The sequence below is a fragment of the Acanthopagrus latus genome, chromosome 7, assembly GCF_904848185.1.
Source record: "Acanthopagrus latus isolate v.2019 chromosome 7, fAcaLat1.1, whole genome shotgun sequence".
Classification (NCBI taxonomy): Eukaryota; Metazoa; Chordata; class Actinopteri; order Spariformes; family Sparidae; genus Acanthopagrus; species Acanthopagrus latus.
The window spans coordinates 949930-977486 of record NC_051045.1 but is presented as its reverse complement, the minus strand read 5'-3'; the positions used below and the strand labels follow the sequence as shown (position 1 = coordinate 977486).

Here is a 27557-nt window from a genome sequence, read left to right as displayed (position 1 = left end):
CTATAACGTCAATCTAGATAATATGGCAATAGGTAATATCTGAAGATAATTTACAGTGTGACTAAAAACAAGAGCAGATTTTTATTGCACAGAAAACAAACAAATAAAACCTGGACGGTGAACTGGTGACTTCAAATGTTACACAAATACTGAACTGTTGTGCTTTAATAGCATCTGGGAAGAAAACCAGGCATCAGGCATAAAGCTTATATATAATTTAACCCATCTTTAATTTGTTATGATGTTATTTCAAAGTGTATTTCAAGGTTTGGTTTTTATATTATTGCAAACAGAAAATGTTCTTTACAAGATTAATAAATCCATTGTACTTTCAAATCCAGATAGCTGGAAATGACACTCAAGTTAAATGCTCTGACTGTATTCTGTGTCCAGTCACTCAGAAAGCTCCAGAGGCAGAGGAACATGAAGGAGCTGGTGATCAGCTGTTGTTTCCGTCAGTTGTAGATGGGAGGAGCATTACTGTCCAGGTGATCCAGGTACATGAGAACAGGGAGGGGATCTGAAAGTGTTCAGTCAGTCGGGTCAGACTCCATGTTTAGTCGACAGACCAGAAGCAGAACTGAAGCCTGAGGCTGGTGAGTATTAATATAACATTTGACTACTGAACTGCCAAAGTCGTTTTTCTCTGTGTGGACTGTTGAGGAAAGAAATGTTAGAATTAACTCAATAATTTGAGTCGTCTGTGGACACAAAGTCCTGATTGGCTGAAAAATCCACATTCAAACTACTGTAACTAAAGAAAACAAGCACAGATTTAAAGAAAACTGACAAGCAGGTTTTATTTTACACTTACACACTTATACGCCTTGTATGTGTTTGTGTGACATCTTTGTTTCTCAGCCCAGCATCACAACTAGACAAACTTGTCTGTCTTGATTCTTAAGCTCTGAGCTCACAGTCTTCACAGACGGTTTCAACTCTCAGACTGACTTCAGGACAGAAGATGAGTGTTTGTGGGGAGGAAGAGGAGGACAGAGCAGAACCTCCAGGGTCCAGTTGTCTGTCTGTGAGCAGTGACCAGACCAAAGAAGATATTCTGAACTTCAGTGATGAACCTGGACCCTCAGACACAAAGTAAGAGAACTAACATTAACTCATGTGTACGATTGGTTTTCAGTTAGTTCTAACAGGGGCAAGTTTACTTTTTGTTTATATATTACATTTACATACAAGTTTTACAAGTAAAATGTAGTTTTTGTCTAAACTGAACAAACTTTGTGGGTATCTGTGTAGTGTCTGTGATGACCGTCTTGGCTGTGTTCTTACTAAACCATACCAAGGTGTGCAGCTGAGATCCAGCTGAAGACAGATTACAAAGATAGGTATTGTCTGAGCATGGGCACCAATCATTGATGAGCAGTCATGGGTCAGAACATGAATATTTTGATGGGTGTTGGGACAGGCATGATCCCATTGCAACATCGTGTCTAGTTGATTTTGTGTTTGCATACAGATGTTTCTACTAAATATGTGTCCCTAACTAACATTTGTGACACTGACAAAAAGAATCCAGTTTTCCCATAATTCTCTTTGTATCTGTGACAGCTGTCAGTCACCTAGAGAAGCTGTAATCTGATTTAAGAGGACAAATACAAACTTTTGAACATCTGAATTATTGACAGTACGAGTAGCTTGTGTTCGTACAGAATCTTAAAGACTTTCATCAGATAATTATTAGGGATTCACAGGATTTAACGACAACATGTTGGTGTTTTCAGAGTTCAGTCCTGCAGACAGAGAGCAGAGTCTCCAGGATCCACCTGTGAGTCTTTGAGGAGTCACCAGTCCAGACAAGATCCTCTGAACTTCAGTAATGAACCTGGACCCTCAGATACCAAGTAAAACTCTGTTTTTACTGCAAACTGACCTGGTTAGGATGATGCACTGAGGATAAACATGTCTCTAAAATACTTACGTTTATGATGCAAAATCATTAGTGCAGTTTCAAACTTGGATGGATCTCAGTCTGGGTTTTATATCTACAAACTACTGATGAGATATTTAGAGAAAAACACCTCAAAACACTTACACGAAAATATTAATTTTATTTACACAACTCCCCTGTCCTCGAGTTTTCCTTTTGAATCAAGCAACAAATAAAGTTGCATGAAGTGTTTTTTTCAACAACAACCAACAAATCATTTTACTTACAAGAAATGTCTTCACAGAGAGCAGAGGAGTCATGCTTCTGTGGAGGAGCAGCCGTCCTGCTGTGTTTGGTGTCAGGACGTCCTGAAGGATCCGGTCTCTACCAGCTGTGGACACTGGTTCTGCAGACGCTGCATCACCTCATACTGGGACCAGTCTGCTTCACCAGGAGACTCCTCCTGTCCCCAGTGTGGAGAAAGATGTAGAACAACATCTGGACTGCCAACAGACAGTCAGAGACAACCTGTACAAACTAAGACTATACACCTGTCTGAAAACACAACTTGTTGTTTTAATGCATTTGTTGTGTCACACAGCACAGCCATTTCAAAACCATTATAAAGATCATCACATTTATAGCCTAACTACAATTCAACTGAAAACATTTTTTCTACTCTATCAGACATAACTGCTCTGTATCACTTTTCCCATATTCTCCTTTGGGAACCCCAAAGAACTTTCAAACAAATGTCTCGTCTTGCAGATCAACATGTTGAACAATGACCGCTGAGGAAAAGTGCACTGCTATTACAGTATCAGTTTTCATGCTACAGTAGAAAGCTGATTAGCTTATCAGTGTCAGCACATTAAAACAGCTTAAAAACGTGTCTGCTACATTGGTCAGTCATTGGTCAGTCTGGATGCTTAACAGAATCCTCTCGCTGTTGTGTTCTTATATTGATCATTATTACACTGCTCAAAAAAATTAAGGGAGCCCCTTAGTCTTACATCAGATCTTGATTGAATTATTACATTTGAAAATCTTTTGAAAATGACAGCAGTCAATATTAACCAAAATCATCAACCCATTGAGGGCTAGATTCAAAATCAAAATCAATTATTCTATTACGGTTTGCCTGTAACCACTCCCAACAACACCTGGGCATTCTCCTGATAGGTCTGCGAATGGTGTCCTTGGGGAACTCCTCCCAGACCTGGATCAGGGTACTATGAGCTCCTATACAGTCTGTGGCGATACTTAATGACCCTCCACCAAACTGGTCATGCTGGATGATGTTACAGCCAGCCTAACGTTCACCATGGCCACAGACCTGTCACAGATGCTCAGTATGAATCTGCTCTCTTCTGTGAATAAAACAGGGGCACCAATGGTGGACCTGCCAACTCCAGTGTTCTCTTGCGAATGGCAAACGAACAGCATGGTGCAGCGCTGTGAGCCCTCATACTACAATCATGAGGTCTGTTTCTGACAGTTTGGTCAGAAGCATCCTCACCAGTAGCCTGCTGGAGGTCACTTCGTAGGGCTCTGTCAGTGCTCCTCTTGTTCCTCCTCGTACAAAAGGAAAATATGCTGGTCCTATTGCTGGGTTGATGCCCTTCTATGGCTCTGTCCAGCTCTCCTCATGTAATAGCCGGTGTCCTGGTATCTCCTCCATGATCTTGAGACTTTGCTGGGACACACAGCAGACCTTCTTGTGACTGCAAATATGGATGTTCCATCCTGGAGGAGCTGGACTACCCGTGTAACCTGACTGTGCTGCAGGTACCACCTCCGTATCAGTAGTGACAAGGATACTAGAAGAACACAAACCTAAAGAAGAGTCAGTCAGGAAGGCTAAGGAGAGAGCAATTGTCTGTACAAAACCATTCCCGTTTTGGCGGTTGTCTTGCTTTGCCTCTCCATTGTTGTCGCTTAAATTTGCAGCACAGCAGGTGAAATTGACTCACAATCACTTTTGCTTCATAAATGGACAGATTTATATTGTTGAAGTTTAACTGACTCGGTGTGATACCGTGTTGACTGTTTGCTTCATTTCATTTTTTTGAGCAGTTTGTTATTGGTAATGAAAACAATCATGAGATTCTCAAAGTCTTTCTTTAGTCTGAATATTTTTCTTCTCTTCCAGCCAATAGAGGTCTGCAAGAGGTTTTAGATGCACATAAGATCAGTCTGCGGAGGAGATGTGAACGTGTGACTGAAGGAAGTGAAACAGGAAGTGGAACACTCCTCAATAGCATCTACACTGGGCTCTACATCACAGAGGGACAGAGTGAAGAGGTTAATACCCAACATGAGGTTTGGCAACTTGAGACGGTATCCAAGATGACAACCCTCCATGAAACCTCAATTGAGTGCTGCGACATCTTTAAAGCCTCACCTGACCAACAGAGACGCATCAGAGTGGTTCTGACCAATGGCGTCCCTGGCATTGGAAAAACCTTTTCCGTGCTGAAGTTCACTCTGGACTGGGCAGAGGGCTCCGAAAACCAAGATGTCAGTCTGCTGGTTCTGCTGTCGTTCAGGGAGCTGAACCTGATCAGAGATGAGCAGTACAGTCTTCTCAGGCTGCTCCATGTTTTCCATCCAACATTACAGAAGGTGACAGCAGAGAAGCTCGCTGTCTGTAAACTTCTCTTCATCTTTGACGGCCTGGATGAAAGCAGACTTTCACTGGATTTCAACAACCATGAGGTCGTGTCTGATGTCACACAGGAGTCATCAGTCAGCGTGCTGCTGACAAACCTCATCCAGGGGAAACTGCTTCCCTCGGCTCTCGTCTGGATCACTTCCAGACCTGCAGCAGCCAATCAGATCCCTCCTTCATGTGTCGACAGGGTAACAGAAGTACGAGGCTTCACTGATGTCCAGAAGGAGGAGTACTTCAGGAGGAGGTTCAGTGATGAAGATCTGTCCAGCAGAATCATCTCACACATCAAGACCTCCAGGAGCCTCCACATCATGTGTCTGATCCCAGTCTTCTGCTGGATCACTGCTACAGTTCTGGACCACATGTTGACTACAGACCAGAGAGGAGAGCTGCCCAAGACCCTGACTGACATGTACTCACACTTCCTGCTGGTTCAGACAAAGAGGAAGAAGCAGAAGTTCGATGAGGGACATGAGATGAGTTCACAGGAGCTGACGGAGGCTGACAGGGAAATTCTTCTGAACTTGGGGAGGCTGGCGTTTGAACATCTGGAGACAGGAAACATCATGTTCTACCAAGAAGACCTGGAGCGCTGTGGTCTTAATGTCACAGAAGCCTCGCTGTACTCAGGAGTTTGTACCGAGATCTTCAGAAGAGAGAGTGTGATCTTCCAGAAAAAAGTCTACTGCTTTGTACATCTGAGCGTTCAGGAGTTTCTGGCTGCAGTCTACATGTTCCACTGTTACACCAACAGGAACACAGAGGTGGTGGAGGACTTCCTGGAGAAAAGCTTGAAACAACCAGACTCAAACTCAGAGTCTTTACTCAAGAGGATTGTAAAGCTTTTTAGGAATGATGACAGCTGTTGTCCATCACTGGATGTCTTTCTCAGGGAAGTAATGGAAAAATCTCTTAAAAGTAAAAATGGCCACCTGGACCTGTTTGTTCGCTTCCTTCATGGCCTCTCTCTGGAGTCCAACCAGAGACTCTTAAGAGGCCTGCTGGGTCAGCCAAAGATCGGTTCAAGCAGCATCCAGAAAGCCATCGACAACCTGAAGGAGATGAACAGTGATGAGATCTCTCCTGACAGAAGCATCAACATCTTCCACTGTCTGACAGAGATGAACGACCACTCAGTCCATCAGGAGATCCAAAAGTTCCTTGAGTCAGAAAACAGATTAAAGAAGAAACTCTCTGTGATTCACTGCTCAGCTCTGGCCTACATGCTGCAGATGTCAGAGGAGGTTCTGGCTGAGTTCGACCTAAAAAAATACAACACAACAGATCAAGGTCGACTGAGACTGATTCCAGCTGTGAGGAACTGCAGAAATGCTGTGTGAGTCCAGATGTGATTAATCACTCCTTGAGGGATTTCCTTGTACCACAGCATCAAAAGTATATTCTCCTTTTTAGACACCTGGTAAAACTGCTAGACTGGGGAAGAAATTTTCAATGTGTTTTGGTTCATCTGATCAGCTCTTCTGACTGGCTTTGACAGAGACCGCCTATCAATCTGAGCCCCCTTAATGCAGTCATCTGTCAAGAACATCAAATATTTGTTAATAACCTTTTGTAATAAATGTGTCATGACAGTCTTTCTAACTGTGGACTCTCGGAGACTCACTATGAAGTTGTGGCCTCAGCTCTGAAGTCCAACCCATCCCACCTGAGACAGCTGGACCTGAGTGGAAACAAGCTGAAGGATTCAGGAGTGAAGCTGCTGTGTGGGGGGCTGGCGAGTTCACGCTGTAGACTGGAGGCTCTGAGGTCAGTTCACAGAGTATAATTAATGTTGTTTTTTATTTATTTATGTATATTAAGTTTAAATCTTTGACTGAGGTTTCAATGTTTTGGTCCATACCCTTGGAATACAAGTCTGAAGACTAACATTGTTGTCCAGTGAATGAAGTAGATTAGTACTAACGGTTTGCATAAATGTGTTCCAGCAGCAACAGATGAGACAATAGACAAGATGGTTCTCCTCACAGGAGCAAATAATTTTAAAACAAGACAATGATAATCCCTCAGGGATAACACAGTTTAGTTACAACAAAGTTTAGCTACAGTGGATTGATAATGACTATAGCTTATAGACTTGTGTTAATACTATATAACCTAAGCTGTATTGTATAATGAATTGGATAATAACCGTACTCATTACCAGAGAGCAAGTTATTAAGACATTGCCTGTTAATTTTTCTCTCAAAGTGGTTGTAGAAGGCTGCAATAATGATGATCCAAAATAACACAATGACAAAGTCACTTGACTCATTTTAAGGAAAAGCTCAGTCATCAGGACAAAGTAATGTTGAGCTATACATTTAAAACCTGAACACATCTGATTAGTTAATTGATTATTTTTTCTTCTATTCTTATTCTTTGTTTAGTTTGGGTTGCTGCAGTTTGCTGGTGAACAGCTGTGCTTATTTGGCTTCAGCTCTGAAGGCCAACCCCTCCCATCTAAGAGAGCTGCAGCTAAGTGGAAACTACCTGCAGGATTCAGGAGTGAAGCAGCTGTGTGAATTTCTGCAGAGTCCACACTGTAGACTGGAGATTCTGAGGTCAGTTCACTGATCCATTACCACACGCACACACACGCACACACACAGTTCCCTTTTAATCTATGTTGGCACAAATAGGTGTATGAATGATGTTCTGGATGATGTCTGTAGGAGTCTGACTCTATGATGATGCACAATAACACAATGACAAAGTCATTTGACTCATTTTAGAGTAAAGCTCATTGATTAGAACATGGTAATGTTGAGCTACACATTTAAAATCTAGAAACATCTGATTGGATTATGAATTGATTTTTATCTACATCATCTATTCTTTATTCAGATTGGGTTACTGCAGTTTGTCAGAGATCAGCTGTGCCTCTCTGGCCTCAGCTCTTAAGTCCAACCCCTCCCATCTGAGAGAGCTGCTCCTGAGCTTCAACAACTTGTATGATCCAGGAGTGAAGCTGCTGTGTGATTTTCTGCAGAGTCCACACTGTAGACTAGAAACTCTGAGGTCAGTTTTTTTTTTTTTTTTTTTTTACCTCTGTGCACAGATGAATACAATGTGAAAGTTGTGTTGACATTAAACTATAAACAAAAGGCTGATATACTTATCTTCACTGAGTATCTGAGAGCAAATGTCTCCTTTTGTGGTTTAGTCCACTGACTGTGGCAGAATAATGTTGAGCTGCACATTTAAAAGCTTCATATAACACTGAAAATCTGCACTGGATAATTCACTCTGAACTTATTTAAGTCCTGACCATGTATTATAAATTTTTGTTTTGTTTAGTTTTTTTAGATAAGTGATAATGAAAATAAGTTAATACAAAGAATAGGTAAATAGTCTCTTTTTTGACGAACAGATTAAATGTAAAGAAATTGACTTGACGTGACTTGACCTGTTTAATTGTAAAGTTACATCATTTATTCTTTATTCAGATTGGGTCAGTGCAGTTTGTCAGAGATCAGCTGTGCTTCTCTGGCCTCAGCCATTAAGTCCAACCCCTCCCATCTGAGAGAGCTGGAGATGAAAGGAATTAAGACGCTGGATTCAGGAGTGAAGCCGCTGTCTGATCTTGTGGAGAGTCCACACTGTAGACTGGAGAGTCTGAGGTCAGTGGAGGGTGAGAGTTTGTTCAAGCTAGTTTCAACAGTATTAATAAACGCAGTTAGTATGAAAGCAGAGATCTGGGATTTACTCAGTGAAGTTGTGTTAGGGAAACGACAGAAAGACAGAATGACAGAAGTCAGCCAACCAGATGAGCCAGAGGCTACAGGAAATTAAGCTGGATTCCAGCTGACAGCATTAAAAGATGTAAAGCGATAGTGGTCCACAGTCAGCAACTGTCATAGAATCAAATCTGATCTCAAACTTTTTGGGAGTTTTTTTTTTTTTTTCTTCAGATTGATTCTATCCTTGCAATTTTAGAAGTTCTGGCTCTCTCCAAATTCCTGTAGATAGGAGCCTGGTCTTTTTTGACAGAAATAACTGCCGCAGGGGTGTAGCCAGGATGGCTGCTGAGTGGCAAGACTTGTCTAAAAGGACACAGTCCTGGCTGACAGCTGATGGAGGGAGTCTCTGTAAACAGTTCATTTTGACTTCTGTTGTCTCTCTTCTTCTCTCCCCAGCTGGAAGTGATCTTTGTTCCCTGACGATCAACAGAGGTTGAAGCAGCACTATCAGCGGCGACAGACCAATCACAACAAGTGAAGATGACTGTCAGTGCTGCAGTCTGAACTGAGATCAGCTTCAGTCTCTGCAGACACACTCAAACATCTCCCCCACCTGCAACCTTTATTGTGTCTTGTGTTTTTATTCTCTTATCCTCTCTATTGTCCATTACTGGATTAGTAATGAATTGCGAAACACTTTTACTTCAGTGCTTTGATGGCATGATATAGAACATTACCTTCTTTCATTTTATGATAACTAGTTGACCTTAGGAGTGGCGTCAAGTCTCACAGGAGTTAAACAATCTACTGCTGTTGACGTTTAGGCTACATTCAAACAAAAAGGATCACAGAGCTGAAGGTGTAAGGAAACTACATTCAGACAATAACACAGGAAGAAAACTTTATGAAGATAAAATTCACAGATTGATCCAATTAATACCATTTAAATGTCATGGAAGTCATTTGACGGGGAACACGTACAACAAGATTTAATCTTAAACAGAGAAAGGTTTTATGTAATTTAAATATATTTATGATGTTTGTGTGTTTACTTTTTGTTTTGAAATGTTTTCATTGCTTATATTCACATTTTTGTGCATTTGCCTTAATATTTGTACCTTGATGCCTTTGAATTGAGCTGAATTGAACAATTAAAAGAAGAGAAGCTCTGAGCTCCTGTTATCTGCAGTCTCAAGGAAGGTAAACACACTCATGACCTTAATATTTCTATAATCCTGTCTAGAAACGCTGCATGTAAAAGGCAATTTAGATGGTTTTAATGTCATACTACTTTCCTTATGTAGTCGTTTCTCCTCCTCTGAGCCTTTCCTCGCTCTCACGTTGTGTACACAAATCTCAGTATATTCGTTTTAAGACTTAAAGCTTGTCATTAAACTTCAGGGGATCAGGCTGGAGAGAGTTCATGTTTCTCTGACTGTACATCATATAGTGTGTGTGTGTGTGTGTGTGTGTGTGACATAATTGTGTCTACCTTTTGAAGTGATATGAGCTGGCAGGCCAAATGCTCAGAGGATGGACAGAATTAGAAAAAGACAGCTGTCTAAATAGGGAGAAGATCTAAAAAAAAAAAAAAAATCCATCCCAACTTGAAAACACAAACTTTTCTGGAGGTTACAGACTCGGACAGAGTCGGTTAACTAGGGCGAAGAGAGGGAGGAGAAAAGTAGGAAGAGTTGTAAGTAAATAGACGATAAGGTGACAGAGTAAAAGAGAAGTAAAAATAAAACAAATATGTTAAAATGACTGAAGTCTTTTTACATTAACCTGCACCTGTCTGATCTCTATGTGCCTCACTGCTCTCTTAACCTGCCAGTGTTAGCAGCAGTAACCAGTAACACAACATCACCAAACTCCATTAACAAATGTGGTGATTTTAAGAGTTGTTGAGTTAAAATAAACTTTATAACGTAGTGAAACTGTGTCTCTGACAGATTCTGACTCATTGTGTCCTTGTTGTAAATTCAGCATTAAATGTTTCAGCTGAAGTTGTTTGTCTCCTTGTAAAAAGTGTCAGTTTGTGGCAGCATGTCTGTACCAGCCTGTCTGCTTCTGTGTCAAAAGGGCTAAAGTCTTATCTGCCAACATTGATCAGCTGTTTGAACACACTGTTTACACTGATTTCACCATTTACACTCCATTTATGAAAGAAGAAAAAAAGCTCAATTTTGAGTCTTTTTGCTTTGGGAGAATCTTTATAAATGTTATGAAATGTTGTCTACAAACAGTCTGAGCCTATATCTTAATTTGGCAAATGTTACACATGATGTTCTTTCTGTCTTTGTGTATAAAAAGTATTTGTTTGTCGCAGTGATGGACGTGTTAATTTGCCTATAGAGCCTGAAGTGTGAGCCGATCACATTATCATTATATTCACACCTACATTTCATATCAGCAACTTTCCCTTTTACCAGAGCTATATTTAAACACCAGACCTTTACTGTAACTCGATGATGGCTCCCTTTCCTTTATCAACACTGGTAGTTTGTGAGAGTCAGTGAGCAGATGGAGCAGCTGATACCAGCACCTGTAACCTGCATGGCGGAGAAGGAACCTGTGAGTCAATATCAGCTAACTTGGCTTTGCATTGTTGAACATTAAACCTGTTATTCCCAACATTTATGACTCATGAGGTCTTACACTGTGTTCTTCTGAACAGCAGTTTAACGCTGCTGCAGACTGACAGTGTTTTAATAATCATAAAACTGTGGCTGAAGTTTGAGGAGAGTTGTGTCTCGATGAGAACCAGTTTGATCTGTCAGTGGACATGGATCATGTATGTATTTGGGTTAAATCCCCCATGAACAGACCAGTGTGTGTGTGTGTGTGTGTGTGTGTGTGTGTGTGTGTGTGTGTGTGTGTGTGTGTGTGTGTGTGTGTGTGTGTGTTTTATTTCATTTTTTCAGGTCATCTCTGAGCTGCAGCGTGATGCTTCGCTCCAAACCAAACATGACTGTCAGCTCCGGGAGATTTAGATTGGATTTAAGAGAAAGGAGGAATTTCACGCTCTGTTGTTTCACACCGACATTTTCCACTGACTTTCTCTCCCATATAAGGTGTGTGTGTGTGTGTGTGTGTGTGTGTGTGTGTGTGTGTGTGTGTGTGTGTGTGTGTGTGTGTGTATCTGCTGACCTGTGCTGACCTCCATGTCTTTCCATTGGCGAGATGGACGACCTTATATAGAGCTGCAGGAGCAGAGCGCACTGAGCAGGACGCTGTGTCCATATCCAGCTGGTCCACTCGCCTGATTGGTTGATTGTTGGAGGCCGTCACTCTGAGGAGCTGCCTCACCTGGGACCTGTCAATCAAAGTACGTCAGGTTTCAATTAAATGATTAATACAGGTTGATTAGTTCCCAGAGGGGTTAAGATGGAGCAGGTAGTGTTAACTCAGAGGCCTCTGGGAGAAAAAAGCATCCAATCAGATGCGTGAAAACTAATTCCTGGTGACTTTGTAACGTTTTGGGTCACATCACTGGAGGATATTGAACAAAAACAGATTATTTTTTAATAAAAATATCATCAAAAATAAGAGGAAGCACCAAAATACAATAAAAAGAGGCGAGTCTCACTCAACACTTCTGCACTGATCTTTATTCACTGAGTCACATGAACTGGAAGCTATGGACGAAAAACTTCTGACTATATATGAAACCTAATGAGAAAAACTAGGATTTTTCACTATGATATTCTAAATTATGACCAAAACATCCAATAAAAAAGAGGCGAGTCTCATTCAACTAGGACAAGAAGATGAGCTGGAAGCTACTGAAAACATTTTTATTTTTTAATAGAAATATTAAAATAAATGATGTCAGACCTGAATGTAAGAATAATTATTAAATATTGTGTATGAAGTTGAAGTATGAAGTGATGTTCTACATGAACTTCTTTCTGTCTTTGTGTCATGTTAGAGATGTAAACACACTGAGAGGTGAAATAAATATCTAGACTTGTGAATTCCTCATTATGTCGCATATTTCATAAGAGGCAGACGACAAAATGTTGCATTTTGAAGAAGAAGAAAAGAAAAGTCAAACGTCATATCAAACGCCTCCTCTCATGCTTCCATGCAGAGTTCTGTGCAGAGTTCTGTGCAGAGTTCTGTGCAGAGTGAGGATGAAAGCTGAGGGAACAAAGCGACCTGATAACCAGCCTCATGGTGCTGATTATCTCTGACGGAGGCTTCAGGTGTCGTCGAGCTCTGTTGAACTTGCTTCACGGTACAAAGCTCAGTTTTTCTTTCAGCATGTCAGAATGTTACGTATACATGAACTTGTGTTGCACAAGAGGATTTTTACCTGCAGGTGCGTCTGTGTGAGGAGTCAGGATCAACACTCTGATGTGTTTCCTCGTCTCTGATCAGCTGAGCTCTGCTGAGCACACTGACACAGATACTTCAGGCAGGTAGCTGCTCGTCCTGTCAGCTGTTACCTGCCGTACACGGACAAAAGAGTTAAAGCATTAATGATATTAACGTTAATCTCCTGGAGACTTCTGGAAATCCATTTTCCGCTGCTTGAGCATGTTTTCACTTCACCCACGATCCTCCAGCAGGATCTGAGGCCACGTGGGAGATACAGATATGGGTCCAATAATCAGAGGACATTTCATGATCAGGTTTCTTCTTTTATGTTTGTGAATCTTTGTCCCTGCTGGTTTTATCCGTAAAGGAACAGTTCTTATGTCCTGACAGGTGAAGTGTGGTCGTCCACAGAACAGTTCTGGAGTTGCAGCGTTCTGCTGAACAACTGAAGCAGCTGAGACTTGATTTAAAACAAAGAAACAACCAAAGAAACAACCAAAGAAACATCAGATCTTGAGCTTGTGCACTTCAGACTCACTAACACTGTTATCTCAGCAGCTCCAGTGAAGACTTCATGTTCATAAAGGTGTAAATCTGGTCTGAGATCAGTTAGTGATGTGTTCTCTCCTGCAGACTGTGATCACAGCTGCATGGACACATCTGATGATTCTTTGGTTGTTTCTCTTTTTAACTGTGAAGCTCCAGAACTGTTCTGTGGTCTACGATACTTCACCTGAAGTATTTAAAGGTACTGAAATAAAGTGGTGGAGTAAAAAGTAGGTTTACCTCTGAGCTGCAGCAGAAGCACGAAGCAGCAGGCAGAAACCAAACTGAAGCTTCATGGATTCTTAGACTGGATGTGTTGAAATATCCTGATCTCAACCAGGACAAAGAGTTCATGTGTTATCTTCACATTATATTATATCATATTATATGTCGTAAGCATGTGACCCTTCTGTCGTCTCATGTCTTGTTGTTTTGTTGCTTCATTAACTTGAATCTGTATCACCTGGTGTGTCTTCACCTGGGTCAGGTGGATGCCTCTTATTGGCTGAGGCCACTACACAGAGCTGAAGCCCCGCCCCTTCCTGTTCTCCTCATGGGGAGCTTTTTTAAGAAAAATTCCCTTCTTGTTTCTTGCTATTTTCTTTAATGTCTCTTGAATTGCATCAACATTATTCAGACAAGTATTCAGTTACTTGAAGGCCTCTGAAGGTCTGTTCTATTTATTCTGTGATTTCATTTTGAAATCCTCCAACAGCAGACTGACTTCAGCACTGCCCCAGTGCATCATGGGACAACAGCCAATAACACTCACACACATGAAGAGCAGATATTAATTGTGACATGCTAACCTCCTTCATGTTAGCCATGACTGCGTGTGTGTGCTCTTCCTGACCTTCTGATTGGCTATGACTCCTTTTTTTGTGTTTTCAGACATTTTCACGCCACATTTTTCTGCTTGAGTTCCTTCAGACCTCGGTGAGCTCGTCTGTTTATGTGAAACGTGTCTCAACTTCTATCAGTCAGAATAAATCTGTAATCAGCTGATCGTCACTCTGGACTCTATTTTCATGTTTCTCTATTTACAGAAACAATACTTGCTGCACTTTTTCCTGATTACAGTAACTTTTACTTGTAACAGAGTATTTTTATAGTGCGGTATTAAATACTTTTACTGCAGTAACGTATCTGAATCCTTCTTCGTCCACTGGTTCTACCTTCTGATCAGAGATCTGAGAGTTGGAGGTGATTCTGCTGCTCACTGACATGGATGGATATCGACCTCCAGTGGTACAAAGTGGAACTGCAGGTCTGTTAATGTGAGAGCAGAAATGCGTATCAACACTAAACAGGTGAATTGTTCAATATAACTGATGAAACATTTTCCTCAAACTAACAACCTGAATTTCTGTCTGTGAGGTCACATTTTCACTTTGGAGCACCTGATGTCAAACAGCTTTCTTCACTCTTGATCAAACTTCACCTCCAACAAACACCAGGAGCTCGAGTCCAAGTAGAAAAAAACACTTTCAACCTGATTAAGAAGCAGATTCTGAAGATGTCTGATTATAAAGATCTGATAAGACAAAGTCTACATGGACTCAGAGTATCAGAGTAAAAAGTCTCCCTCTGAAGGACATTTGTGCTCAAAGCTAACTGAAGCTCACGTCATATTAATAGAATTCAAAGACTATTAAAGTTAAAGGTAGAATCAGTAGGATTTGTCCCAGCTGTTCCTGAACGCACCACAGAGACAGTTGATTGTTGAGTCTCATTCCCAGGACGTCAAATAGACATGTTGGGTTGGTAAAGCGTCCCGAGCAGCAACAAAGAGAGAAAATCAGAAACTCTCTGCAGATACGAGACACTAACACACCTTTTCTCCACATTCCAGCCTCCCTCTCTGTCTGTTTACGGCTTCTTACGGCTTTTACGTCTTTGTCTCGTCTCGCTGCGTCTGATTGGTCCACATCAGTCTGCTGATGTTGGGAAATAACAAGAATCCAGAATTCACCTCAGATGCATCAAACTAAAGTAACGATTGGTTGTGTCCTCTGGCTGTGACACACAACACTTGTCTGGAGACACTTTCACTGCTGGTTTGAGTTTCACATCAGATTTATTGGTGGGCGGCTGCGGCTCAGCGGGTAGAGCAGGTCGACTAGTGATCAGAAGGTTGCTGGTTCAAATCCCGGTTCTGGGCAAGGCTGAGCTGCATGTTGAGGTGTCCTTGAGCAAGATACTGAACCCCACATTGCTCATCAGTGAGGCCCTGCGATGAGCTGGCGACTTGTCCAGGGAGCACCCTGCCCTCGCCCTGAGACAAGGCTGGGATTGGCTCCAGCAGCAACTCCCCGCGACCCCATGGAAAGGGATAAGCGGTTATGGATAATGACATGACATCAGATTTATTGATCGAAGACACTGAACTTGTCTCGATCTTCAGATAAACTCAAGTATGAAGGAGAGAATCAGGACAAACAGAACAAAGTGAAGAGAAGCCAAATCTGTGCTCACCCTGCAAAAATGTTCTCACTGTCGGTTCTCACAACAACACACACATGCACGCACACACACACACAGAACAGGGGTTTCATCAGTATTCGAGTCAGACATGTTTTTTTCTCAACTGGTTCCCAGTATATCCACCACCAGAGGGCAGCAGAGCAGACTGCATTTCAATGCGTGAGAGAGAGAGAGAGAGAGAGACAGACAGAGAGACAGACAGAGAGAGAGAGAGAGAGAGAGAGAGAGAGAGCCCAAGTTAGAGCCAAAAAGAGCAAAAGAAACTATGCATGCATGATTGTGCAGACAAATGTGTGTATTTGTGTGCGTGCCAACCTTGTTTGTATGCTTGTGTTTGCAGGCCTGTGTGTGTGTGTGTGTGTGTGTGTGTGTGTGTGTGTGTGTCCTGACAAAGGCTCCATCCAGCCATACTGCAGAGGGCTGCTTGTTCCCAGAGACCCTCAGAGCTCCAGGACACCCAGTCTCTGCGCTGCCTGCAGCCCAGACGCAGCAGCCCTGACACGGACACGGACCCTCACCCTGCTCCCCCTCCTCCTGGAGCTCCAGCACCTGTTAGGATTACTAATGGATGGGAAACACAGAGTCCAGTTCTAAAGTGGGAAACTTAAAGAGTAACGAGGGTTTAAAGAGACGAGGCTGAAAGAGAAGAGAAGAGAAGAGAAAGAAACAGAAGGAGAAGAGGAAGAGGAAGAAATAGAAGAGAAGAAAAAAAAAGAAACAGAAGAAGAAGAAGAAGAAGAAGAAGAAGAAACAGAAGAAGAAGAAGAGATTGTCTGGACTACAAACATCATAAATCCAGTGGATGTCTGAACGAGCGACTGTGTTTCTTCATCATTTACTTGGATGTCGAGTCAAAACGTTCCAACATCTTTCCTGACGTTCCCGACTTACTGAAGAATTTATCTTCATTTTCCAGGACCTTTGGACCCGATCCACATCCTCCTGAAAGGTTCTGGAAACTTTGGTTGTTCTATCGACTGAGTATTGATACGCTGTAGAAACACAACTGGAATTAAACTCTACGCTCTTCTGTTGTCTCAAAAACAACATCTACCAAATTTAAAAGCAATCGTTCACCTTGAAACCGTCATCATGACTCCGTGGGTCGGTCTGTGGTTCTGTCTGTACCTGCCGCTGCTGTTTACAGATGCAAAGAGCGTCGGGCAACCCGACAGTCAACTTGACACCGGTGACAAACCGTCCTCCCGGGTCAAACTGGAGCCCCTCTGGATCGCCAAGCAGCTCAGGACCCAGGACGACGCCCCCAACCAGAGCCTCCCCCTCCCTGAGCTGCTGGATCTGGATGTGGACCAGCACCGCCGCCTGGCCCGTGGGGCCGACGAGGACGAGCAGCAGTCCACCTTCAGCCAATCGTTTGAGAACGACTCGGTGACGTCGCCGCAGGCCACCGAGTTCGACAACGCAACGAAAGCTTCAGCAGGAGACGACAGCGGCGACCACGGTGACACAAATCTCCATGGAAACGCCTCCAGCTCCGACCTCGACGGCCCGGGACTCTTCAACCCCTTCTACCCGCTGGCGGAGAGCTCATACGCGGCCTACGCCGTGCTGTTCCTGGCCGGCCTGGTGCTGGCGGTGGGCGTGGTGGGAAACATGGCCGTCATGTGTATCGTGTGGAACAACTATTACATGAGGTCCGCCTGGAACTACCTGCTGGCCAGCATGGCATTCTGGGACTTCCTGGTTCTGGTGCTGTGTCTTCCTGTGGTGGTCCTCAACCAGCTCTCCCATAGGAGGATCCTGGGTGACATCACCTGCCGCATGGTGCCTTATATGGAGGTGGGTGGGGCTTGTGTGCATGTAGGAGGTGGAGGAGTGAGTCGGTGAGAGTCAGTGTCACCAGATGTTCCATAATTACTGGATTTGATTGTCAATATTGCAGTTGGTACGAACAATAACACAAATAGAACCAGAATGTGTGATAAAGTCGACCACTCTGTGAAGCTTTCATGAGTCGCTGGTTTTAGTCTGGTTTTAATTTTCATCCTGATGATCAGAGTAGCAGATTATTGATCCTGCGTCTCAGCCAGTCAAGCTCAGATGACGTGATCGGCAGCACGACTGTCGTTCGAAGCTCATTTGAAGCTTGAACTTCCTCACTGAGCTCTGCAGTGCTCCAGTCGAGTTGTTTAATAAGTTTGCCCAGTTAATTATTTAATGAGCTTTGGCTTCAAGTGTTTTCATGCAGGACATGAACAAACTTCCAGTCGTCTGGTTATTTAAGTTCTTTTTTTATCAGGATGCTCTGATGTGGGGAGATTGTTCAGAATGTTTTAAAAATATGTTCTGTAAAATTACACAATCACAGATGTTCATTCTTGTGGTTTTGACTCCAAAACAACAAGAACTAAGATCCTCTCAGACATCTGGTTTCACTTCCCCCCCGGTGAGACTTCTTGTTCTTCCTCTTGGTGTTGGGTTCATCCTCTGAGGAGCAGGAGGATGACATGTATTGTCGCTCTGATGGAGGTGATGGATGAAGGGTCCAGCCGGGTTATTATCAGGACTCATTCACACCTGGTTCAGGTCTGATTGGTTCTTCAGGACTGAGACCTGGTCAGGGAGTCAGTGTCTAACATGTCGTTTAGATCAGTTTCCAGAAGCGTATAAAAAAAGGAGATCTCTGCTCAGGTTATTTTCAGAGCGTTTGAAAATCAGCTTCAGATGTGAGGATGTCTTCAGACCTGTGAGGATCAGCAACAAACCACTGAACATTACAGAGGTGATAATTAGGAGCAGAATGATCATCAGGGCCGATATTCCGATTTTTTTTTCCGATGTCAGTATCTGTGATTCTTCTGTCAGATTGCAGATTAAAAAAATATAAATATAAGAAAGTTCTACTTGGGCTCTGCTGCAGCGTCCTCTCACACACAGTCCCTAAAAAGACTGAATAATCTGACTCTGCAAAGTAACGAATAACTACATGTGTCAAATAAGGAAATACTTAAGTAAAGTACGCGACAATTGTCCTTATGAACATTTAGGTAAAGGTGGTTTCTAATAATCCACCGTGAACAGAACTGATCCCAGGTATCTGTCTTTCAACAGAGAACGAGAAGCTGCCAGGAAGCAGCAGCTCCCGTCTCTAATCAATAAGTGATGCAGAATCAGAATATCGATTCCAGTATCCAATATTCTGATTCTGGTCTCGGTATCAGAACAACCAGAGTCCAAGTGAAAAGCTGCCCGTCTACATCACTTCCTGCTCTCTTAAGCTGCCCGTCAAAATAAAAGCTACGTTCGAGTGTTTCCACTGTAAAGGAAAGAAAGTTGGAGCTCAAACATCAGATGTGATCAGCACCAGAACTCTTGCTCGGCCCGGGTGTGAACGCTCTGACCCGAGACCAGACGTTTCCTCCAGACACAGACTGAGTGTTAAAACCAGATGCAGATGAGTTTCTCATCTGCAGGCCGTTCTTACATGATGTGTGCTAGCTTTAACTTTAGCTTTGCTTTGGCCCGTTACTTCACCACATGTTGATCCGAGCAGCAAGTGACCTCAAAAGCTTTGGACATTACTTCAGTTTTATTCAGTTATCTTATTTATAAAAGCTGCAGATTTCTCAAGTATCAGTTTGTCCTTCAAAGAGTCAAAAAACTATTACTGAACAGTTTTGCTGTAAATCTGATATATTTGACTTCGACTTATCTGTAATTGTAGATCTGTGTCGGTGTAAAGCACTCGATCCAGATCCAGCAGGTCACCAACAGTCTTCAGGCTCCATCAGTCTGTCGGTGCAGTTTTATCTTTGTGCTGATCAGAAACAGGAAGTGAGAGCAGCAGGTGAGCTGCTGTCTGCTGGACCGGCCTGCTGCTCTCACAGATCCTCCCTCCACAGAGACACTCAAAGTGTTCGCCGTCTTATCCAGAGTCACGCAGACAGTTTGGGGTTTTTCTCTCTGGATGTGACTTTAGCCAACTGTCTCTTCACTCAAGTCTTTGTGCTAAGCTAAGCTAAGCTAAGCTAGGCTAAAAAAAGTCTCTCCATCTGGCCTTGGAGGACAAACTGCTATCAGACTGATCTGAACACACACACATCATGATTTTTAGCAGGTTTTAACACATTAACACAAATTATTCATATTTGAACTGATATTAAAAATCTCATCTCTTCTTTATGGAGCCGTATGAGTGCCATCAAACCTGATTATTCCTCTTTATATCATCAATTTTCTTGTTCTTTGACTGAATTATTCTTTTTTTACAGAACTGCTGCGACTCCACAACATCATTCAGTGATGATTTGTAATAATTTATCTGTATTCATTATTAATTAGATGTAATATTTCATTGAAGTCAACGATGTAGATTTGTAGTTCAGGATGTCAGTATCATGATTATCACTGAGTTGGTTCTGTAAAGAGTCAAACTGCGACTGTCAGTCACTTCTGAAAAGTCCTTGTTGAACATGAAACTGAACTCTGAGTTTTTAAATATTCCTCAGTAGGAACCAATCAGCTCGGAGCTGAGAGCCACAGACAGGAAGTCAGACAGTTTCTCCTCACCGACCTCATTAAGTCTCAGCTGCTCTGAGGATGTTTATGTGCTGAATCATGTTGTAGAATCATCTTTACGCTCAGAACTGTTCACAGTTTAATGTTCTGGCCACTTAGAGGACGCTACGTACTGATCCAAGGTTTCAGTCTGTGAGACACACTGAGCTCAATTTACTGTTTTCAGAAGAAGAAGAAGAAGAAGAAGAAGAAGAAGAAGAAGAAGAAGAAGAAGGAATACTTCACACACAGTCAGTTCTCTACAGACTGAGCAGAGTAGATTATTTCTTATTGTATGAAGATGGTAGGATGTGCTGTAGAATGTTTCATCTGATCTTAGTTTAATTAAAGAAACATAACTTTTATACTGCACACGGTCAGTTTAAAAAAATAAATGAAACAAATATTTATGTACTTACAAATATTAAACACATCTAAGTAGTAAAAATAACTTCCTGGCGATAAATTTACTTAATAAGCAACAAAGGAGTAAAAGTGCTGGATCAGAACCTGTTCCAGAGCGGCACCAGCACCAACGCTGGTCTCCAACAAAGAACTGCTTACATCAGGTTGGAGTTATTGTTCTGACACTCAGCTCCAGTATCTCCTTCTGATCATCAACAGGAGAATAATTGAAAGGTTTTCAGTGTTTAAAGCAGCAGCGGTCTGAGGACGGGTCCTGTCTGCTGCTGCTGTCGGTGAACAGAGTCAGAAGCGACCCGAAAAGAGTCGATGAAGTCGTGTTTGTTCCCAGCTTAACAGCTCAACGTAAATGTTGAACTGTTTTCCCTGTGAGCAGTTTGATCATCTGAGATGTGACTGATCCTCCTCCTCCTCCTCCTCCTCTTCCTCTTCCTCCTCCTCCTCCTCTTCCTCCTCCTCTTCCTCTTCCTCCTCCTCCTCCTCCTCCTCCTCTTCTTCCTCCTCCTCCTCCTCCTCCTCCTCCTCCTCCTCCCTGCAGGCCGTGTCTCTGGGCATCACCTCCTTCACTCTCTGCGCTCTGGGCATCGATCGTTTCCACGCCGCCACCTCCTCGTCCCAGCCGAAGGCCCGGCGGGTGGAGCGCTGCCGCTCGGTGCTGCTGAAGCTGCTGCTGGTGTGGCTCGCCGCTCTGCTGCTGTCCAGCCCCGAGATCTTCCTGTGGCAGCTGAGCCAGGCCGTGTCCCCGTCCACCGGCCGCCTGGTGGACTCCTGCACCATCACCCCCTCCTCCCCTCTGTCCCTCTACCTGCCCGACTCCCTCCACTCTCTGCTGCTCAGGTATCACCAGGTGAGGACGGAGCAGACACACAGGACCGACTGACCCGCAGGAAGTTCTGAAAGTCTTCTGAGTAAATATTAACATGTTAATCCGTCACGCTGTGACTTCCTTCTCTCTGATCCCTCTGAGGTGTAGAGTTACATTTGAATGGACTGCTGATGCATTCAGTGACAGCAGGAGTGTTTCTGTCTCTCTTCACTGAGGAGGAACGACTGATCATTTAACCTGCAGCATCATAATCTCTCACGTTTCAGAGGCTCGTGGAATTCAAAATGTTCAGAGTACAAACTGACCCAACAGCTGATCTTGTCAGCAGGTGTACCAGGTCTCTACAGGTATCAGACATTTAAAGGGAAACTCCACCAAAAGATACAAAGTCTTTCGTAGCTCCAGAGGAAGCTGCATGTAGTCTGATCATTTGCATTCAGTGATGTAACTCAGGGGCTAATTTGCATTGTAGGTAATGTAGGTGCCTCTGTGAGTCCGGCAGTGTTGTGGCAGTGAAATGACCGACTGATATAAAAACAGATGACACACTTTGATTCAGGAGGTCGTGATAGTGTAAGAGAGGACGGCAGCAGTGTGAGGTCATCAGACACATCACGCCACTGAGGCGGAGAATTCTCTTCACTGATGTAACCCATGAGAGAAACTATGACCGTCAACACCATCACCTTTAAATCTCCACCATGGTTCAGACTTCTTTGCCTTCTTGCTTAAATGACTGAACAACAACCCCCCAGTTTCTGGTGGTACTGGTCCACTCGCCACAACTGTAAGTTTTCAGAGAACTTGGACAAAATGAATCCAGAGAACGAACAGACGGATAGATTTTTTCATCCGAGTCTGTCAATTATTCCCTGAGAAATCATCTTAAATGTTGAACAACACTGATTCTGACAACGTTAAAGAAAGACAGAAAATATTCCTGGATCCGTCCTGTTGTCCAGAAAAGTCAGTGAAGTCTGTTCAGGGCTACAAACAAACGATTCAGAACCTCCTTGGTGGAAGTAATAAAGTATTACAGTGCTGCTCAGAACCTGAACAGTCCAGTCAGCACCATAACTTCCAAAAACTGAAAAGTACAGCCAAGTATTACTGTATCTGCATGTGAGTAATCAGATTACTCCTGTACCTTCAGGGTCGTATGTGGTGGTGTTTCGGCTGCTACTTCTGCCTCCCCGTCCTCTTCACCGTCCTCTGTCAGATGGCCACCCGCAATGTCAACAGCGACTCCACCTCCGCCCAAAAGCAGCGTAACCAGGACGACCGGTCCTCCAATCAGAAGCGCCAGCAGCACCAGGCGGTGGAGCGGCAGCTGAACTGCACGCTGCTGGCGCTGGCTGTGGTTTACGGTATCTGCGCTCTGCCCGAACACGTCTGCAACATCACGCTGGCCTACACGCACATCACCGTCTCCGAGGACACCGCCTCGATGCTGGCACTGTTACATCACTTCCTGTTGTTCTTCAAGTCATCGGTGACGCCGGTGCTGCTGCTGTGTCTGTGCAAGGTGGGTCGAGACGGAGAGTAACGGGACCAGAGTCCAGAAACATCAAGATCAAATGTTTTGATTGGTCCACAACACTGAAGTGTTTATATTTAAGCTCTTTATAATTGGATCACTGCTGCAGTCAGGTCGATAAACAGGAGTGAAGAAAAATCCACTTCTTAATCCCAGAAATTAGAAAATAATCTGTGAGCTCTCCTCCTGTCGGTACCTCGGGATCAGAGCAGAATCTGATGAGAGTCCTGGTGTTTATTCCTCCAGATAGTCTGGATCTTTATGGGGGTTTGTGCTAGAATACACTAAATTTAGACCCAAATTTGCTTCTTTCACGTCTTAGTATCGACTGTGGACGAGATCTGAACGTGTGAAAACTACAGCAGTGAACAGACTTACAATACAACAAGATTTAACACATGATCTCTGAGCTTTTCAGGTGTTTGCAGGTGTATTTTTAACTGTTTCCTTCAGTCTTTATCCAAAGTGTACAACATTTACACATTAACTCTGAGTCCGGTTCAGACGCAGCTGTTATTGAGTCGACGTGTTTAAACCGGCGACGTCACTGACCTGCATGTCGTCGTGTTTCAGGCTCTCGGTCAGGCCTTCATGGACTGCTGCTGCTGCTGCTGTCAGGAGTGTCAGCCCACCGCAGCTCAGGGCTCGCCAAGCTCCGCCAAACTGAAGGCGGCCAATGAGACGTCCATCTTCTTCGACAAGGCTAAAGAGACGTCGGCCATCTTGTCCATCTCCAGCTAGAGCCATAGGTCCCTCTTTAACCATCAGTCCATCACTCCCTCCTTCATAAATCAATCTGTCTCTTCTTTTACCCTCCAACGCAGTTTCTCCTCCTTCCTTAGTGTTTGTTAACGCATCATTTTCTCCTTCTACATATTCTGTCCTTCCATATTTCTCTCTCTTTTCCAGAACACTTGTGAATCAACTGTCTTCTTTCTTTCCGTCCTCTCGTCTTCCCTCCAGTACCATTTGTATGATATTCCACTATGGACACGAGTTTCCCCTCCGGCTTCGTCTCTGTGCAGGAAGTGAAGTTTAATCTGTAGTGAGATTAGAAATGTTGCTGTACTTGCACAACCAGCTGTGATAAAAGCAGGAGCCTGTTTCAGGACTCTCCGAACGGACTCTTCCCTCCAACTTCCTGCTGTAATAATGCACGATGTTTGACGACGGTGGAAACACAACACGGATGTCTTCTTTAGTTGGTCTGAAGCTCAAGTTTTCATGTGTTTCATGGGAAAGTAGCAGATAATTAAAACCTAAATCAGGGCAGCAGTTTAGACCTCTGACAGGAGATGATGGGGAACAAGACGAAGCTGCTTCAAAGAAACAACGGTGAGATTTTTAGATAAATATACAAAACATGATGACAGAAATAATCCAGCTGTTAAACTTCAACTGGCCGACTGTCGGGCCGATATTCAGCATTTTACTGATTAACAGTATCACTGACTTTTCTGTCAGATTGCCAGTAAATGTAGTGAAGTATAAAATAGCAGTAAACTGAAATGCTCAAGTAAAATACATGAAAAGTGCACTTAAGAACAGAACTTTAGTAAACGGTTCTTACGTTTACTTCATCGCTGTTTCAGACTTTCACTTTTACTGCAAACTAATATCGGCCCCAAATAAAAACTTCTTTTAACACCAACAGTTTCCCGAACGTGCTCCACGAAAAACACATTTTCCACCAACTCTGGAGAATGAATGTTTGGAAAACAATCAACCAATCACAGCGAGCGGACCGTGTTTCAGACCGAGCAGCTTCGTTCATGTTTCTGAGGAAGACAGTGGTGAAGCGGGGACGGAGGAGATCTATTGAACAGGACTCGGCCTCCTCAGCACTGAGACGGTCTCTTTGTACAGGAAGTTAAACTGTGTAGGTTTTTTGAAGTATTAATATTTGTTTAGCAGCGTTTTCACTCTGTCAGACTCAAACAACTAGAACAAATGAAGAACAAGAACAAATGAATGTAGATTATTTTAGTTCTAGATGAACGACTAACTACATCTTTTTATGTCGGGAACAGATAGTCGTGTTTTTTTATGTCACAGGAATGTCCATGCCTTTGTAATGTTTCAGTATCACAGTGGTAAATTCATGGTATTAAAACATGTCAGAGCCGATTGTGCCTTAGTGTCTCCTCAGCATCCGAGTCAACAGCCGCTAGAGCGACTAACAACACTAACCCGACAGGAAACTGCATCTGTCGTTTCGTGCAGCTTCAGGTTTTCACCCAAAAATTAAAGGTGTTCAGCACATTTACAAACATCTTTAACACTGAATCAGCACTTTTTATTTGAAATTACACCTGCAGACGGAACCTGGGAAAATAATTCAGTATGACATCTGAACTGTGTCGGTTCGTTTGTGCGACTGCTCGTGTTTTTCCTCTTTGCTAATGTAAAATAGAGAAAAAGAAACCAGATGTTTGGTGTCTGCTGGTTTTATTCATCAGAGATAACATCTGGCAGCAAACTACTGCAGAATCCTTCATGTGACCGCTTGTTAACTGTTAGCTCGCGGCCGTGGAGGCAACAGCAACTCTACAAGGACATTCAAACAACTGTTGTGATGAAAGTGAACCAGGTGGAGTTGGAGGAGATAGTTTGTCATTTATCCAACGCTACACAAATATTTGCAACATTTAGCCTGGAAGCTAATATCTTCAACAGTATCAATAACAGTATGAGCTCTAAAGCCTCGTGTCCACGACTTCTTTTTAAAAAAAGTAAAGTGCTGGCTGTGCTCAGGAGCTCTGAGATGAAGCGTCTCTATGACAACAATATGTTGACAGTCGTCGCTCTGTGATGGACTCTGATCCTCTGACCCAGAGATTCTACCAGATACGTGTCCGCTGCGTTACAGCTCTGACCCAGGTTTGCTCCGCCATCCACCGTCCGCCAACCGGTTGTGTTTTGAGTCCACCACAGCTCAGTACGGTCGACAACTGGTGTCACGAGACCAAGGAGTTCCCGCAATAATCATATAATCACTCTGTGCTTGACTTCCAGTCTGCTTGGTGCTAAATTCAGCTGAATTGCTGCGTCGCGCTCCAGCATCCATCAGAAATAGAAGTCCAGCGTATCTGTTCTGGAGGGCTTCGGCCAGACACGCAGCAGACCTGCTGGAAGTTCACACAGAGACTACAGTGAATCCATCAGCTCTGCTGGCGTGGTGGAGACGGAACGCAGCGTCTATCTGGTGGAGTCACAGGTTGAGGTTCACGGTCTGGTTGTTTTTAATGTGACATCAGGACATCAGAGCGAGCAGGATGTGGGCGATGACATCATCCACAGGAGACAAAAGTACGGTGAATGTTCTGGTCCAGGTCAGGAGAAAGCATCTCTCTGAAACACTCAGAGCAGCAACGACGACGACACAGACGTCACGTTGGGATGCAGGTTTATTCTCTCAGACGAAGCCGATGCTGTTCGGTCTGACACAAGAAACGAGACACACTAACAGTCCGTCTGTCGTCCTGTTTGAACTGTACATGTGAACAAAGTTGACATTTAGTGTCTGTCATAACTGTTTAATAAAGGGACAGTCCACACAAAACAAACCAACTTCACTGCCTGTCTTATAGTTTTCTTTCCCAGTTAAAGTGTTGAGTGTTGTGTCGCTCCTGTCTGGTTTAATCTTGTGAACAAAGAATCGACCGGTCAATCGGATGTAGAGTTGGTAATTTATAAATAAATAATTTAAACTGCAGTTGTCTGGAAAACTTATTGGTGACATCATGATGTCGGTGACCTGAGAGCTGATGTGCTCACCACAACATGCTCGGGCCTCTTGTTCCTCCACAGTCTGCTTCCTCAGACATTATTCTGCATTAGTGAGCAGGAGGAGATATTTTTGGCACGCATGATTCTGGAAACCAATTATTTTTTTTCCGTTGACAAAGTTATGCAACCAAACTGCAGCTCATATACAGCTTGGTTAGACACGAATCTCTGCTCGAGTCATCAGTCCAAAAGACAAAGAACTGTGTTAGAAAATATTTGGTTATTAAGAAGGTGAACATTAAAACTCAAAGAGGCAACTACAACTCCCATGGTGCATTTGGACAAGAAAGATCATGTACGGCGCTGCCAGCTGGAAAATATGGCGCGGTGGCGGATCATTGATTATCCAGGTGAGTTCTGAGTTTTCAGGATGAGCAACATCATGTAGAGAAAGAAAAACATTTCCAGAACCAGCAGCCACGTCGCAACGTTGCTACGCAGATGATACTGTGATTTACTTTTAACACATTACTGTGGACAGAAGAGTCATCGCACTGGTGCATAAACAAGGCAAATAAGATGTGACAGAGTGTCCTTCATTTGGCAACACGACAGAATTAAAGGTTTCAAACTCAAAGTTTTTGCTTACGGTGACGCCAGAGATAAAAAGACGAGGGCTGTGAAATCTGCACTGCTGTCCGATATGTTTCTGACAGATGTTGTTTCTCTACAAGTTACTTTTCTCAGAAGTTGTTGTTACAGAAGCTTTTCTATAAGAACTTTGTCTGACTGAAACAAAAACCTGATCAGGGAAGAAGACACTTAAAAAAACGCTTAATGAACCTTTTCTGAGGTAAAACACAACAGGAAGAATTTGGTTTTATTTTCAAAGAACAGATTTTGAGAAACAGTTTTTGATGTAGTTTGAAACG

The 27557-nt window shown here is 43.2% G+C and overlaps 3 protein-coding genes and 1 long non-coding RNA gene across 7 annotated transcripts in view; 3 read left to right on the top strand and 1 right to left on the bottom strand.

The window, feature by feature from the left end:
- The window catches only part of LOC119022489 (putative C-type lectin domain family 20 member A), an 826153-nt gene that overhangs the window by 740521 nt on the left and 58075 nt on the right, over positions 1-27557 (top strand). The window lies entirely within an intron of this gene.
- On the top strand, positions 891-10144 carry LOC119022499 (NLR family CARD domain-containing protein 3-like). The gene is made up of 9 exons (XM_037103455.1): positions 891-1095; positions 1740-1859; positions 2190-2408; positions 4024-5895; positions 6153-6326; positions 6947-7120; positions 7404-7577; positions 8006-8179; positions 8696-10144. The coding sequence occupies exons 1-9, from the start codon at positions 965-967 to the stop codon at positions 8703-8705; spliced, it is 3048 nt and encodes a 1015-aa protein (XP_036959350.1). The 5' UTR covers positions 891-964; the 3' UTR covers positions 8706-10144.
- On the bottom strand, positions 10268-14693 carry LOC119022502. 3 transcript variants are annotated; one of them, XR_005075947.1, is made up of 6 exons: positions 14467-14693; positions 14284-14377; positions 13349-13434; positions 12558-12690; positions 11390-11555; positions 10268-10791 (listed from the first exon to the last, which is right to left on the bottom strand). It is a non-coding gene; the product is annotated as an uncharacterized LOC119022502 (long non-coding RNA). The 3 variants fall into 3 exon arrangements; XR_005075946.1 differs by having other exon boundaries at positions 10272-10791; positions 14284-14686; XR_005075945.1 differs by lacking the exons at positions 14284-14377; positions 14467-14693 and having other exon boundaries at positions 10275-10791; positions 13349-14219.
- gpr37l1b (G protein-coupled receptor 37 like 1b) lies at positions 15806-26466 on the top strand. Its single transcript, XM_037103400.1, has 4 exons — positions 15806-17392; positions 21072-21380; positions 22513-22884; positions 23470-26466. Exons 1-4 carry the CDS (start codon positions 16685-16687, stop codon positions 23635-23637), a joined length of 1557 nt encoding a protein of 518 aa, XP_036959295.1. The 5' UTR covers positions 15806-16684; the 3' UTR covers positions 23638-26466.

Bases quoted from the DNA above. Each gene is read 5' to 3' on its own strand.
- LOC119022499 (XM_037103455.1), top strand. From the start codon at position 965: ATGAGTGTTTGTGGGGAGGAAGAGGAGGACAGAGCAGAACCTCCAGGG. The intron at 5,896-6,152 runs GTGAGTCCAGAT...GTGTCATGACAG, and splicing joins AGGAACTGCAGAAATGCTGT to TCTTTCTAACTGTGGACTCT. The intron at 7,578-8,005 runs GTCAGTTTTTTT...TTCTTTATTCAG, and splicing joins TGTAGACTAGAAACTCTGAG to ATTGGGTCAGTGCAGTTTGT.
- gpr37l1b (XM_037103400.1), top strand. From the start codon at position 16,685: ATGACTCCGTGGGTCGGTCTGTGGTTCTGTCTGTACCTGCCGCTGCTG. The intron at 21,381-22,512 runs GTGAGGACGGAG...CTGTACCTTCAG, and splicing joins TGCTGCTCAGGTATCACCAG to GGTCGTATGTGGTGGTGTTT. The intron at 22,885-23,469 runs GTGGGTCGAGAC...GTCGTGTTTCAG, and splicing joins TGCTGCTGTGTCTGTGCAAG to GCTCTCGGTCAGGCCTTCAT.